The sequence below is a fragment of the Parus major genome, chromosome 1 (genome assembly GCF_001522545.3).
Source record: "Parus major isolate Abel chromosome 1, Parus_major1.1, whole genome shotgun sequence".
Lineage (NCBI taxonomy): Eukaryota > Metazoa > Chordata > Aves > Passeriformes > Paridae > Parus > Parus major.
The window spans coordinates 101,915,564-101,932,387 of record NC_031768.1 but is presented as its reverse complement, the minus strand read 5'-3'; the positions used below and the strand labels follow the sequence as shown (position 1 = coordinate 101,932,387).

Below are 16,824 nucleotides of genomic sequence, written 5' to 3'. Positions count from 1 at the left end.
TGCACCACTATGCAATATCCAGGGCACAGGATGTCACAATGTTACATACCACATTAAATGACATGGTTCCTATACTGTGAAGACAGTTTATTTCTGCCCTTTATACCCAAGAGACAAATGGCTGGAGATGCATTTATTGACACAGGACCCCGGTTCTCACTGGAACAAACAGGCTAAGATTCTAGTCATTTTCATCTCCTTAATTGCTTTAAAAATACAAAATCATTATCCATGGAAAAAAAAACAACAAGTTCTAAAGCTTATATTTTCCTTAACCTTTGAAAACACCCCCAGTTTGCTTTAAGCATGGAATCATATACTGCAAACCACAGTCAGTTTTCAAACATCCCTGACATCAAGGCATGCTGGATCTGTTAACAAGCTCATGCACAATTTGCTTTTAATTGAGCCTTTAGCAGAATGAATGCAGCAGCCACCACACAGCTTGTCACTAGGCTCTACATTTGAGACTTGAAACAATTACATACCCCAGCATTCAACAGTGTTGTGACAACATTTTTGCCTGGAAGCCCTTGAATTGTAGTTCCTTTTCCAGTAGTCTTTTGCACAACAATCACATTGGGTTTCGATGTCATTGGAATTGTAGTGATTTTGGTTGTAGTTCCTAAATTTTTGTGGGAAAAGAAATAATGTGCAGTTTATCACATTTTGTGTATTTCCTTTCTCCATGGAAGTTGGTGAGCTAGAGGAATCATTGTACTTAAATCTGACAGCCTATCAAGAAACCAGCAGAATCTGGAATGGGAATTCATGTCACCCAACTCAACGTGGAAAGATTACATGCCAACTCAACAGATCTTTCACCCACAGTAAAAACAGGTGTGCCCACAGGAATATAATGTATTCTATATTAGGACAGGCAACCCCTTTCACAAGTTACAGTGCAGACTAACACAGCTTTGTCAGGCAAACATGTAGAACTTTTCAAAGGCTGAGGTCAGGGTGGGATAAGGACATCTCTAATACTCAGCTCAAGTACTTGCACAAATACTATTCTACAGTTGACCTCTGCAGAAGAATCTACATAGTGGGGATGTATCTCCAGTCAAGAGAAACACCAGCTCCTTCTGTTGTAATGTAAGTGATGAGTAGTGGATTGAAAGAAGGAAAAAAGAAAAATATGCTATTGTTTCATAACCAGTCCATGAAAGCTAAGTTTGGAAATGTGGTGTTTTTCTTGGGTTTTTTTGTTCGTTTGTGGAGGTTTTTTTGGTTTTGGTGGGTATTTTTTTGTTTTGTTTTTGTTGTGGGTTTTCTTGGGGTTTTGTTTGTTTGTTGTTGTTTTTCTTAGCTTTTTTTTTGGCAAAGAGCTGTCTTGGCTATTTCTGTTCCTATGTTAATATTTAATGTATTCCATTCCCTTTATCAGGTTTTTATTTACCTGCACTGACAGGTAATTCTGGTCAGCCTTCCACAGTCTGAAAAAGTACATACACTGGAATCAGTCATCAGTGCCATCAGACTGCCATTGCACTATTTACTCAGACAACTTTTGATTGACAATTTATTTCTCCTTCCTCCAGAGGAAAGCACCATTCATTTACAATAGAGCTGCAAACCCAAGAATTCCCTTTACTACCTTCTACCCATTAGTCATGCCTGTAGATACTTCACACCTATTTCAGATTAACAATTCTACTAATTCTGGGAAACTGAAGACATTCTGAAACCAGATTATGATTTATTTAATCCTACTGACTTCAGAGGCATCTAAAGACTATTCCCTTAGCAAAAACAATTAAGCAAACAGAAAGAAAGAAGGAGGCATGATTTCCAAACTTGTGTTCTTTCAGGACAATTATTGTTATCCTCATCAGGACCACGCACAGGTTTCCCCACATTAGCTGCTGCTCAGGAGAATACTTCCACTTGTGTTTAACTCATTACAAGAACTAGAAATTGTCTTAACAATTCACCATACTCACAACAGGCTAAAAAGTTACTTGTTGCCAAAGAAGATGCTGCATTATAACTAAATATAATTTTGTGGAAATCAAAAGCTGCTCCACCAGATTTCAAACCAAGAGTGCATTTACTGGATAGCTTGTGCAGCACCTTATGGTGACTGGAGTTGGCTGGCACCATGTCAGGTCTTTGCTAAACAAAGTTGAAGTCCTAAACATATACTAAGAAATTATTATTGGTACTAGTGTGCTTGGGCCTGGTCCCAAAGAGAACCTATCTTTAAAGATGATTGAACCACTGAATGTTTTGGGTTGGAAGGGACCTTGAAGCCCATCCAGTTCCACCCCTGTCAAGGGCAGGGACATCTTCCATTAGACCAGGTTGCTCCAAGCCCCATCCCACCTGGCCTTGAGCACTCCCAGGGTTGGGGCAGTCACAGCTTCTCTGGGTAACCTGTGCCAATACAAAACCAGCAGGGAGAACTAGGGCTAGTCAACAGACTAACAAAGATAAGCAGCATGGTCTGCATAAAGCTGGGAGGGAAAGCTTAAGGCAGAACATGGGCTAAAGGAAAGACAGGCTGCCACTGATAAAATATCAAAATAAGGTGGAGACTGCATAGCTGAATTTAACATACACAGTCCATTTTTATTCTGGTTCTTTGGACATGCAGTGGAACAGAGAAGGGCAGCATTGAGATTATAAAATGTTTTAAATTTGGGCCAATAGTGTTTTCTGATCTTTCTGCCCTCTGTACAACATACTAGTCCCCACCCCACATTTCTCCTCCCTCCCAGTTTTCCTTCACATTTGCTGTGTCCTTCTTAAACACCTTAGGAATACCTCACTTCATTATAGGTGCCTATTACCTTCTTCCTCATGTTCAGCTATTTTCCTTCTGAATTCTCCAATAAAGATCCTAATAACTATTTGAGCATGTAACCCACAGAAAAGCCCTGAACAATTAGAGCAAGCCAAAAGTTACTTTTGAAATAAAAGTCGTAACAGTAACAAAAGTACTGGTATGCCTACCAGAAACAATATTACTGCTGATGATCTTCCCTCCTAGAGTAGCCAGTGACTTTGGTACTACTGTAATGATGCTACCACTTGTAGTTTTCACATAAGTAGCAGCCTGTGGAGTTCCAGCCATCCGAGCTCCCAGAGAGGGGCTCACCGTTGGCCGTGTATATGTTGCTTGAGTTCCTGTTTTAAAGAGAGAGAGAAAAAAAAAGTTCACTGTTGCAACACAACCCTCTACTAATATTCGTGGGAAGATATGTTAAGTTTAGGAAAAAAGTGTCAGATTTATTCAAAAATATCCCAGCCTGCAATCTATTACCACCCTTTAAAATTCTTCTAGTAATTTTTAAATCCACAGAGCCATATTCAAGTATATACTAAATTTAAATTGATGTAACAGTCTTCTGAGTATTTTAACAAATGTTCCACAACTGCCTTATTTTAATTCATGTCTTTGTGCATAACATTGTAATTTTCAATAGATAAGCAGATCCTGCCTGTAGGTTTGCCTCTTGCTACTAGATGCCCAGGAGTCAGGCATCTGATGACAAGACCAGAACCCATCCCTTCCTCTCAGGGATGATATTTCTCCATATGACAGATTGCTTATAAAGAGAACCACAATGACTGATTTAAGTAACACCCTTAGGGAAGAATATAATTTACAATTTACAATAATTATGCTATTTTATGGATATAGCATACAGCAGCACAAAATAAACCTCTCAATGTAGTATAAATGCTGTTTTTTTAGAACGAGTCCTTTTCTGAATGGGAAGAGAACTGATTCCACAAAAGAAACTTGTTCAAAAATAGTAACAGCTACACAAACACTGAAATTCTATTCTGCTTCTACTGCTGCAGGTAGTGCCCTTAATTGCCAAAGATCACAGAGCAAAGCAGTTTGTTTCATCAAGAAAGGTGTGTTCACATCCAAGAGAGCACAATGCAGATTTTACCAACTAAATGAACTGCAAACCTTCTGTTTTTTCTAACGTACTCAAAAATGTATCTGTGGAGTACTTTAAAAGTTATAAACAGAGTATTAACCATTAGTTTATGCTAAGTACATGAGGAATTGGCCTCAAGTTGAGCCAAGGAAGGAGCAGGTAGGATATTATGAAAAAATTGCTCATGTGAAGGGTGGTCAGACATTGGAAAAAGCTGCCCAGGAAAGTGGTGGAATCAACATCCCTGGAAGCATTCAAAAGCCATGTGGATGTGGCACTTGAGACAAGGTTTTTAGTGGTTAACACAGTGGTGCTGGGTAAATGGTCAGACTTGATGATCTTAGAGGGCATTTCCAACTGTAACAATTTTATGGTTCTAATATTCCCAGCCCACACTAAAAAAAAAATAAAAATCAGGAAATGAAGTTTTCTGAAAACCAAGATAAAGCTACTTTTTAAGTTTTCCTCATGCAAGTTTACAATCAGAATAGTCTGCATTATTATCTACTAGAAACACAAATACAATCACATGCCCAGAAAAACACCGGGAGCTTAAATTTCAATTTACTGGTCTTTTTATAAATTCACTGCAGGACTATGAGCAAGTCACATGTCTTTTGAAGTCAATCTATGCAAAACAGGAATGGTGCTGATCTGTCTGCTTGAGTTAAACCAGTATAAATCATGTAATATAAGGTACTACAGAAGTGCAAAGTATCTGTATAGGTTGCATGAAAACTTCCTTTAAAACAAACCCATTGGGGAAGGAACAATGGTGTTTTTATGTATCAATTCAAACAGAGGAATAAAAGAACACTCAGTGCAAAAATCCTGATCTAGAATAAGTAACAACAGGATTGTGAATGTGCTGTTGTGCACACTGTTCAGAAGAGGTAAGTGCTTTTTTTTTAAACCCTAAGAAACCATGTTTGATCACCTGTATATCTGGGTTTACCCTCCCTTCCCTTCTCAGAGCCATAACTTACCAGTGGGAGTAGTGACCAGTTTAGTTGTCATGATAGTCCCATTACTGCTAACCACCATAATGGGTGAATTGCTACTGCTGGGCAAGGTCGCTGTAACTGGTTTGGGAAGGATTTTACTGGGCTGCACCTGTTGAGTGATTATTTTAACACCTAGGAAAGGAGAAAGGTCACTGTTAAAATACAGGCACGATAAGTCACTTTCTGAAATGCTTCCTCAGACCAAGGCCTAGTGGGCAAGTAGCCCCACAAGGCTTCAATTCTGAGCCCATGTATTCTTGATCATGAAAAAAATTATTTAATTTTTGAGGGTTTTTTGTTTGTTTGTTTTGCTTAGTTTTGGTTGGATTTTTTTACTTGTTTTGCAAATACCAAATAATAATCTTTGCCCTTTATGTGCCTGTTTCAGTTCCTAGCTACTTCTACTGTCCATTCCATCACTGATTTGTTGATGTCATTTTTTAATTTTCCTGGTCCATGATACAAAAAACTAGAACTTTCCCAGGAGCCAACAGGTTACAACCAAGACTGAATTGGTTCATATACAATGAACAATCTAGAAGCAAAATAATTAATCAATTCAGTTGGTAAATCCTAATGTGTCATGAGCCTAGACAAACTTCACCAATCTGAATAAATTAAAGAATATTTCTGTACAAGGAGTATTAGTGACTGTAAGGAAGCAACTGTGACACTGATTAGGGAAGGTTACTTTAAATAAACTGCTTTCTTTCCCCGTGATTTACTGGTTATCTTAAAGCCACAAAGAAAATTGGCTTAAGCTATGACCAGAATGAGAAGGAATGAAGGATGAGGGCACTTTAGTACCTCCAGGATCCTGCTCCCTCTCTCCATTTTGTACTGGGGAATGGTACCTCTGTGAAACTCACTTCTCAGTTGCAAACTAGCAGATTCACAACATCTGTTCAAAAGTACATCCAGGAGATGTGCATCTTATGATCTGTTCCATGATGAGGCAAATGCATTGCACTGTGGTGGTCAAATGCCATGGAATACACAACCTGGATGAATCCCATCTAGATGAGGCACTTACATTTGTACACAAGTATTCTAAAATGAAAAATTTTGTCCACTTGAGATGTGGAGCATCCTCAATGTTTTCTTCTCTCTACACTGACAATAAAAACAGTACAGAGCAAGTATGCTCCAAACTGAAAGAAATTGAAGTCTTTGCATCATCCAGAGACAAAACTGGATAAAAAGTAGTCTGTGTGAAAACTGACTCACATCTTCCAGAAAGATTGGTATCAGATAGTATTTCCAAAGAAACTTTTAACTAAAAAGCACAGTGAGCCCAAATTCATTGTAGAAGACAAGGAAATGAAGCTCATGTTGATACTGTTCAGTGGCTGGAAGCCTTTTTTATGTCTTAATTAGTAGCTACTATTTTTCTTAAGCTATGGTCCTACAATCTAAAAGGTAGTTTTATCAAAGGACAGGAGTAGGGCTGTTTATTTTTCCTTCCATGGTCTGTTTTAATTCTTTGATCTAAATAGTATGATATAAAATAATAATTTTACTGATAGGATTAAAACAAAATACTGCTTTTATATTAATATACATAAAAGTACTTTGCACTTTTATAGCACTTCTTTGAGAACTGGATAACTTTGCAAACTTTATGTCTTACTAATTCTTGCAGAGATAAAAACTGTGTGCTACAGCAGAGAAAAGCCAAGAAAGAAAGATTACATGACTTGCCCAAAGTCAGCTGAATGAATCAATGTCATGAGAAGAATCCAGCCTAACTTCCAGATCTAACTGTATTTGTTTTGACAAGCACCTCAAAAGTATGTTTTGATTTCTGGACCAAAGAAAATAATTAAAACATGGAGCAACGTCTTTTTCCAGGTGATATAGTTGAAGAACTCTTGGATCTTCAGAAAACTGGTGTATTTCAGGTTGCCAATGCTACTTTTGAAGTTATTTACATACCTCTCAACCTCTAAGATAAAAACATATATACATGGTCTGTAATATCTGAACTAAACAAGAAGAGTGAAAGAACAAAATTCTTTAATTACTGTTACTTGAAAACATTTAAACATCCTTCACTATCTACTTCTATTCATGTTTAAAGCCAAATCCCGTACTCAGGAAATGATGCCTTCGTGACCACTCCCCCATGCAAATTTTGGGACAGAATTCTGCCCTACTTTCCTGAGATGCAGTCAGACCTCATCAATGTGACCCAAGATCAACTCCAACTACCTGATTCCTGTTTGATCTGAATGGTGGGCTTGATGCCAGCTGGCAGCTGAGATTGCTGTGGCTGCTGCTGGGCTACAGAACACGGCACTAGCTGCTGCTGCTGTGGCTGCTGCTGCTGCTGTTGGGCCTGTTGGACTTGGTGCAGCTGCTGTTTGGGAGACTGCTGATGCTGTTTGGGAAACTGTGCTAAGATCTGAGTTGGATTCCCAACCAAACCTTTTGGGGAAGGTAGTCTGGTAGAGGCAACTTTAACTGCTGATGTAGATACACCTGTGAAAGAGTAAAGGGTTTAAGATTCAACAGTGCAATGAGAAAGAAAGATACTATAATTTCTAAAATAATCTTACATTTCAATTATCTTTACTACTGAAAAATGCATTGATATATGTGAGGAAATAAAGCTCCCATGTAGCAGAAGTGCTCTGTTAGGAGCCTTATATGGATTTTCAATGTGGCACCAGAACAGCAGCTAATGGAATGACCACAAAACCCAGTTTACTTCTGCACCTTTTGTAAGACAAATAATTCAATAATATTTTCAAAGTCTCATCTTTAAGCTTTAAGACAGCAAAATACCTATAGTGAAAGTATTTAAAATATATATATATATTTATATTTATAAATATTTATAACAACCTAGTTTAATGGAAGGTGTTTCTGCCCCTGGCAGTGGGGCTGGAACTAGATCTTTAACGTCCCTTCCAACCCAAAGCTGTGTGATTCAACAATTCTAAAATCACAATGACAAAAAGCTGGTAATAGGATGATGTCAAATATCAAACCCACCAACACTGGTGGAGTTAGCAAAAGAGTTGGTTGGCATTTTACAAAAAATCAAGTAATTGTATGTTATAAAACTGTCATAAAACTGTGGGCAACCTGTTTTGTGCTGTTAGGTTAGGTGACCTTGTAAGTGATTAAAAGAAGTTTGCAGTAAGGTGAAAAGACAAAGCCCCCAAATAAATTTTATTACTTATTTCTGTCATTCCCCTACATAGCTGTCACAACATTTACAGCAAAACCTGTCTTTGTATATAATACTAAGTTACACATCCATAAGCACCTAAAAAGACAAAGTCCATATTCTGTAAAGTAATTTTTTAACTAAATCCCAGTTGTAGTGGAAAACAGAAAGAGATGGCAGTGATAATGACAGAAATCATAATAAAGGTACAATTCTGGCAATCTAAATAAGCAACCCTTTTCTCACTGCATCATTTAAAATGATTACACCACTTCCCTGGGCAGCTCTTTCCATTCATGAGTTTTAACTTTACATTTGAAGATATTATCAGTTCATGTCACAAAACTTTTCACCAGCATCTTCTGCAAAGACACTGACAGGCTTGGAAAAAAAAACATTGGAGAGATACTCCACCTAATGTACTTTAGAATGAAAGTCTCCTCCATGATCAAACCTAACAAAAAAATCAACAGTTCAAACAATATGAAAGCCTGCTCTGAGCCCTTCTGCTCCATAAATTAATATCTGATTATATTAATACAAGCAGTAGGAAAGGAAAATACCTCCTCAGCCTGGATATGGCTTCCCAATGTTTTGTGGAATGGTACAAGAATGGAAAATATAGACCAGGAAAAATTGTGATGTGACACTTGTCATTGTCAGGCAGTTTTTCTTTCAAGTGCTGCTCACTAAGGCTCATTCATTCATTCATTCATTCATTCATTCATTCATTCACTCATTCATTCATTCACAGCTTCCCTTTCAAATGCTAGCTGCTGGCTGTGAAGCTGAAACAGTCAAGCTGGTATACACAGCTGGAATTTGAAATCAAAAACCTGGGAACTTTAATCAGGCCCACTCAGGTCTTAATTATAAAAGACTTTAAATCTCACAAGCTGATAAAATACACCAATGAAAATACCTTTCAGAATTATTATCTGGGCATGTTAATAAGTTGTATTTACATGATGTTAACTTCGTGTATCTCTGTAAATTTGGCTTTTAGAGATGCAATCACCTTCAAACATTGAAAAGATACATTTTTCTATGCACCAGACAAAGTTCTTAAAGCCAGTAATTTTGAGGTTATACTGTTTTAGAGCTAGGTCACACCACCCCACCACATCTTCTTTAAAAAGAGGATCTACACATTAACTGCTGAAGTACAGAGGAAAACAGTTCAACAACAACTCTTGTTGAGTCTCTTGGATGAGTTTCATCAAATTTCCTTCACACGTCCTGTGCTTTACTCATATGTAAACAAAAAGTGCATCTCCCCAATGCCATTCTCAATGCAAAGTCCAATTCCTCAATGAAAGAGCCTTTATAAGAGAATTGCCATACCTTGTGCTACGGTTGACATAACCACTGATGGTGTGGATGACACTACAGCAGTCACAGCAATGGTATTTGCAGTGCAGGAGGGAGTGGAGCAGCTGCTGCTGCTGCTGCCCACAGAGGACTGGGAAGCAGTGATAACCACAGGCTGCTTTTGAGTAGTTGAGGCAATGACTGATGTTGGGACAAGTTTTGTAACTGCTGCATAGTTGTGGGACTTGGAAAGGATGTTGGGTACAAAAGTTGAGCTTGGAGAGGTGGTTACTATTATGACCTAAAAAAAGAAAACAAAAAAGAAGAAATTCATTTGTTCCTTGCATCTATTTAGAAGTGTAGAATTTCAGTAACATGTCTGTCTGCTTATTTAGTTTTAGGGATACATGTTAATTAAGAGCTTTTAAGACGGTCGATATCACATGTGCTCACAAGAAAATGTTTCAGCTATTTTGAAGAAGCGGTGATTAACATTTCCTTCAAATTCAGATTTTTAAATAAAACAATTATTATCCAATTAAAGTAGAATTATCTCATGTCTGAAGGCAAACAGACAGGAATGAATTTGACTTCATTAAAGTGGGCCACAAAGCTTGAAATCCATTTTAAGATAAATTAAACAGATTTCTAGCAAGTTCTAAGTGCCATTCTTCCAAACCTTGTAAAACTATCAAGAAACAGCAATAAGAGAAAATAGATGATTTTTTTTTTTTAACAATTACCAAGCACTTGCTGAGGCAGTAATGGGAAATGCTTTTGATCTACAAGGCTGTAAACAATATTTCATCCATGAAAGAAAAATGGTTTAGGTTAGAAGCAATTTCTGCTTTATTTAGTGCTCTCAATAACAAGAAATTCTTTCTGATTTGTCTGAAAACCATTTGTCTGAAGAGAATAAACACCACCCCAGTGCAAGTTACAACTATGACTCCATGAATCTGATCTGACATAGAAAAACACAGAATTCGAGACAGAATTGAAACAAGTCTGTCCTTATGCAACTGACCTAGAAAACTAAACATTAAGTATTAAATATGGGGACTGTTTACATAAAGAAATTCCTTTCATTCAACTTATATGTCCCTTCTTGTACTTACATACATACATAAAATAGAAAAAGAAGCACAAAAATATAACATTTTCAGTTTATCCTGTGAGGATATTGAGAAATTATTTTAGTAATGTTGTTGTCCCAACAAAAAAATTGTTTATTAAAACCTTGGAAATTTAAACTTATTAATGATTCAATGTAACAAAAGCTGATAGAAAAATAAGGTTCAAAAGGGGCAAAGAAAACCTGTGTCAGCTCACACAGAAAGTCTTACACTGCTAGCCAAGCACTACTGAAACCTTGCCTGATAAAGAAATAATATGATAATGACACCAGAAATAGATTTAAGCAACAAGTCAAGCAGCAAGAGATTACGAGCTTATAATTTGCTTAAAGAAAAATGAAAATAAATAAATAAATGGGAAATAACCACATGGATGGAATAAAAGCAGCAAATTTCACCAGCATGGCCTGTTCTGCCTCTCCTTTTGCCTCAGTTCTTAGTTTGATGTCTCTGCTGCTCAGATAAACCTTTAAGATCTTGATCTGAGGAAAATCAAAACCTCACTACCTTACAAAGCAGGTTGACCACAACTAACCAGTGGACAAGCTTTGCACATTCTGCTGCTTTTCTACTTGACTGCATTCTCCAGTGAGAACATTTGCTCTGCATCAGTCTTATTTTTGCCTTCTTCCTAATCTTGATTTAATCAAAACACCTTTCTCAAATCGCTCTGAGGCTACAAACATGCAGATGTGCTGAACACGACACAGCTTCTTCCAGTATGAGAACTGAAGTAAAAAGATTCTATGATATGCCTGTGGAGTTTTATCCTGTTTCCAAAACTGTCAGTTAACACTAGGAATACTTCCAACTGTCTGAAGTTTAGGGTCAGCTCCATTCCACCCAGGACAAGTAATTTAGGAACACAGTCAAAGGACAACTTGAAATTTAAAAAGGCGGATTATAGGTTAGTGTGAATATAAACTATAATACAACAGGGCAAGTTCAGCATCCCAGCTAAGTACAGATATGTAGAATGAATCTGGGCATAATTGCAACTCCTGTAGACCACTGCCTTTCCTTAAGTCCAAAATTATCACTAAAATTTTCTTTATTTAATCAAGGAAGGAATAAAGCCTGTAAAGTATTACAGTTCAACAGTGACTGCTAGACTATGACTAAGCAGGTTTGTGTCTGTCTATTCTATCTTGTCTTTCAAAATTAACAGAGCAGAGCAAAGTTCAGTAATCTTCACGTATTAAGTATATCCAGAAAACATAAAATTCAGGAAAAACTGAGGTATTAAAATTCAAATCACAACCACTATATTTCTGAAATACTATGCTGTCATGTTTGTTGAAATTATCCAAATAATCTCATCATGGGTACTAAAACTGCATACCATGTTTTACAGCAGAGAAACTGCCTGACTTTAAACATACACACACACATACACAAATCAAGGTGGTAATTTTGTTGGTTTTAATTGTTACAGCAAAATCTAATTCCCAGCATGTCCTGAATTTAGTCCTGTCAGCTCTATTTTGAGATATGTCAAAACTTAATCCCTGAAAAAATAAGGTTATTGTAACTGCCTGAAACTTCACTAGCTAGATTCCTTCCGTGTCCTACACAGATGAGTCTATTACAAGAGAATCCAGAAACTGGAGCTGTGACATTATTAGTTGTTACGACACATCTTCCTCCAACCTACTAAAATACCAGAATAATTCAAAGAGCTGGCAAGCAGAAAAAAAGAATTTCATTCATATCTAACAACTTACATTCAAACTGGAAATGTGCTGTTGGATATGAATGAACAAGACTGACTTTTAATTTAAAACTACAAAAGGTGATTTCTCCCACCAAAATCATCCAGTTATGTATTTTGGCATATATAAATCCAACAAAAGAGGGCACTGTGACAAGTTCAGATACAAACTACTCTGGCTGCCTAACAAAACAGGCACTGATTCTCCTGTAATTGCAGATTAGTAAGACAGTCAAATAATAGAATGCAAAGCGAACTCAAAAATCTCCATGTCAGAACAAGTGGAGAGGCATAACTGTAGGAAAGGTCCTATCAACAGTCCACTCTTCTGGAGGCTTAGCACACTCCATCTTTAACTTCCATGATATATAGTATCACACTAAATACAACCCTACAGATGTTTAAGGCAAAAGAATTCTTCCTGCACAAATTATAACCTTAGTGTGCAACAGGATGGATAGGTTAAGCGCTGCAGTAGCTGCCTGCAGTGGATTTAATTTGATGGTTTATGCTCACTCATGGATTTCTCTCATACACTTATGTATTCAGAGATGAAATTTGATTAAAGACACTGTTAAAGAATGGTGAATCAAATAAAATCATCTTCCCTGGAATGGGAAGAGGTCAGAAAGCAAGATCTTTATTGCACATTATTTCAGTTAATCTTACTTGATTTTAAAGTTTCCAAAAATCAAGTCACAGGAACTCTGCTAATCTGAAGAGAGTCATAAAGCAACTAAGAAGACTACTAGGACAAATATCATGCAAAGGTCTGAGCTCAATAGTCAAACTCTCATAGTTGGAAAAAAATGCTTTTTAGTGGCCAGCCTGCCATAAGTCTGCTGATATCAAGGCAAAATTAATTCCACAGAGAGCCTACCTTCCCTGAAATCTGCTGTAATTAATAGCTGTACCAAGAATGAATTTGGTCTAAACCATTCATCTTTTTTTAAATCTTAAGAACAGGAAAATAGACACAACTGAAATGCCACCTAAAGAATGGTAATACATTCATGCCATAGATTAGGCACTTAAAAATCTAAGTCCAATATAAAATTTAAACAAGGAAGACCTTTTCTGCACACTCCACTGTGGTAAAAGCTAGAAATATTGCTGAAATAATGCAACTGATTTTGACCACTATAACACTGTTAATGTAGAATGATAAATGGCACACTAATACTGAATGGAAAATAAAGCCCCCCGGACTTCAACCAGCTCCAAGAATAAGTGTTACAGACCCCAAAAAACCAGTCTCTATATAAAAGGCTTGGCAAGGGAAAGCCCATGCTACCTCTCCTGGAATTCTACTACTGCAAAGAATAATTATAAATAAGGAAAATAGAAATAAGAAAGATTACCTTTGACCAACAGTTGTTACCATCTGAAGGCTGTTCAGTGGCCTATGTGATCCAGTTCTCAGTGGACTAGTGTCCATATCACAAAACCCAACACCACAAATGGTACTAACTGGTAACCTTGTTGGCAGTCTCACCAGACAGGCCAAGAATTGAATGAGCATGGAGACTGAATCCCCTCTCATCCCTAGAAGTGGTCCCTTCAGGTCAGGGTTGAGGCACATTGGTGGGGCAGTCTGGGGGAAGCTTGCACTCCCGCTGCCTGTGCTGTACCTGTTCTGTGGATAAAAAGAGGGCTTCAGTCTCCACGGCTGTCAATCCAGGTCCTTTCACACACAGGTGAACTAAATTCATACACGAGTTTGGTTTTCCCTTTTTTTGGGATTAACTTATCCCAAGCGCAATCCTTAAAAAACAGCTAGTCAGATCACAGAAAGGAAGAGTCAAACATCACATCTTATTCATTGATAAAATCAGAGTAAAGTAACATTTGGCAGCTTCCCCCACATACCTTCTGTGTTGTGGTGTTTGTTGTCTGTGTTGAGGGCTTAGTGAAGGTTATTTTCACAGGCGACATGTGTGGTGGTAAGGAGTTGGCAATGCTCTGCATTATATTACTCATTTTGGGGCTCCCACTTACAGGCACTGTGATAGTTTTAGTGACAGGAGTCACTGCCTTCGGGACTTCTTTCAGGAGAACAGGGGAAGAACTAGAAGAATTTGTTCGCCGTCTTTTGCGGGGCTTTTCATCATCATCTGAGCAGCTGACACCTGGAAAAGAAATACTTTTTCTAAATTATGTTTCCCCTGTCTGCAGATCTCAGTGCTTTCTGAAACACTACATCCCTTTTGAGTCTTACACCCTCTTTCAAGTAAGACAAAAAGAAATAAAGTATAAATTTCATCTTATGGTCACAACCAAGCTGTATCACACCTCAGATGCTCTTAGTCCTTGATACGGGCCACACTCACAGTGACATGAATCAGAGAGAGATCACCCAAAACCCCAAGCTACTCAGTTTACTTCTTTCAGTTTGAGTGATTAAAAGAACATAAGAGACAGTACAGGGTTTTCATTATGTCTACAGAAGTTTGACTGGTGAGACTACACACACAAGGGGATTTGGATCATGTCACACATATCTTAGTTTAAAACTTTACAGTATTTTGGGTTTTTTTTTGGTGGTGGTTTTGTTCACAGCAACTGGACTATCAAAGTTTAACCCCCTATAGTTGCCTTAGACTTCAGCTTTTTCACCTATTGTCATTTTATATTTATTCTTAACTTAAAGGCAGTACCCTTCTGCCTTTCAGTTCAAGACAACATTTTGAGATATATTTTTTTTTTGTACTATATAGTTTAACTGTGAAGGTAAATCCTCACTTCCTCAGTTTTTGCCTTCTTTGGTGCATTTTGTGCAACAAATATAAAATGGTACCTAACACACAATCATGAAAAACTAAAGAAGTCCAGGCTCAAAAGAGTTCTTTCTTCCTCACAATCATGTACTGCACACATAGAAAAAAAAAAATCTGCTGCAATATTCAGCTCAGCAAAGGAAAATAGCATGATTAAAGGATCTTAAATCCATTATGAAACTTGCCAAAGTAGGCTACAGATCCATAAATTACAGAAAGACACAAGTCTAGATTACAGAAAGACCCAGGTTAATAACCTTGCAAACCTTACAGCTACCTGGTATCACTGAAGGCAGGAAGGCTCTACAGAAGGATCTGAACAAGCTGGATCCATGCACTAAGGTTCAACAAGGCCAAGTGCCTGGTCCTGCCCTTGGATCACAACCACCCCATGCAGAGACAAAGGCTGGTGGCAGAGTGGCTTAAGGGTGGCCCAGCAGGAAAGGACTTGGGAATGCTGGTCAATAGCTGCCTGGATATGAGCCAGATGTGCCCAGGTGAGCAAGGCCAATGACACCTGGCCTGTACCAACACTGGTGTGGCAGCAGGACCAGGGCAGTGACCATTCCCTATGCTGGGCACTGCTGAAGTACCTCCAGTCCTGGGGTCATTTCTGGGCACCTCCTGACAAGAGAGACATTGAGGTGCTGGAGCGCATCCAGAGAAGGGAACAGAGCTGAGGAAGAGTCTGGAGCATCAGGAGCAGCTGAGGAAGCTGGGGTAGGGAGGCTCAGACTGGAGAAAAGGAGGTTATGGGGGGACATTCTTGCTCTCAACTCTCTGACAGGAGGGTGTAGCCAGATAGCTGGGAGAAGAGCACAGCCCCTAACAAGTGACAGGACAAGAAGAAACAGCCTCAAATTGTGCCAGGGGAGATCCAGATTAGATATTAATAAAAAAAAACTTCACTGGAAGAGTAGTCAGGCTTGCCCAGGGAGATGACAGTCTGGAAGTGCTCAGGAGGTATCTGAATGAGACACTTGGGGAAATAGTTTAGAGGTGATTAAGATGTTGCTGGGTTGATGGTTGGACTAGATGATTTTAAAGGTCTCTTCCAACCTTGACAAATCTGCAACCCTGTTATTTATGCATACCTTGTTAACCTGTGTCAAACGATTTAAAAAGAAAAACAATCAGAGACAAGCTGAACAGATATAATCCTGCCTGTGCAAAAGATGACTGAAAATATTATTCCGTGTGCCTGGAGCTTAAAGACAAAGAATATCATCACAGCAAAAAGCAGTGTTGCAAAAAAGCAAACTTGGTTGCTAGTCAATCTCTAATTAGGGACAAGATCTAACTATGGCCAATCTCTAATTAAGATTACTAAATATTCTGGCATTCTGAAAGTGAAGATGCAAGAACTAGCATGGACAAGAAACTGCCCAGCACCACAACAGTCAGTTTCTGAAAACTGCAATTCTCTCTCAGGAGGAGGAGAAGCTCATTTGCAGGTACACATCCAAAGGCAGACAGCTGTATCTACACAGACAGGAAACTTAACTAGGGAAGAGAAGCAAACTTCTCTTCCAAAAAAATGTAGCTTTAGTTGGTTTTAGCAGTACAAGTGAAGTGTGGATCCACAAAACCCAATTTCAAAGCTCTAATAAATAATTTACTTTATGCCCCTGAATAAGCCTCATGGTGATCTCCCTCTATAAAGCAGAGGTTTGATTACATACCTTTAAGGTTTATTATGGACAGGCTCCTAAGTATTACAGTAAGTACACTAATCATATTGACCATGTACAGTAATTTAAAAACCTCAGAATCCATTTAAATCCAAAACCCACATGCAGATAGCATGTTAG

General features: G+C 38.1%; 1 protein-coding gene across 19 annotated transcripts in view; it reads right to left on the bottom strand.

Moving 5' to 3' along the window:
- EMSY (EMSY transcriptional repressor, BRCA2 interacting) overlaps positions 1 to 16,824 on the bottom strand; it is a 49,196-nt gene that overhangs the window by 16,073 nt on the left and 16,299 nt on the right. For 15 of the 19 annotated variants that reach the window (XM_015631477.3, XM_015631470.3, XM_015631496.3 and 12 more), the window contains 6 exons: positions 14,106 to 14,365; positions 9,423 to 9,690; positions 7,115 to 7,384; positions 4,886 to 5,035; positions 2,959 to 3,132; positions 489 to 625 (listed from right to left, as the gene is read on the bottom strand). In XM_015631477.3, coding sequence (XP_015486963.1) covers positions 489 to 625; positions 2,959 to 3,132; positions 4,886 to 5,035; positions 7,115 to 7,384; positions 9,423 to 9,690; positions 14,106 to 14,365 — 1,259 coding nt within the window. The remainder of the gene's footprint in view (positions 1 to 488; positions 626 to 2,958; positions 3,133 to 4,885; positions 5,036 to 7,114; positions 7,385 to 9,422; positions 9,691 to 14,105; positions 14,366 to 16,824) is intronic. The other 4 variants (XM_015631426.3, XM_015631435.3, XM_033518251.1 and 1 more) reach the window with 4 other exon arrangements.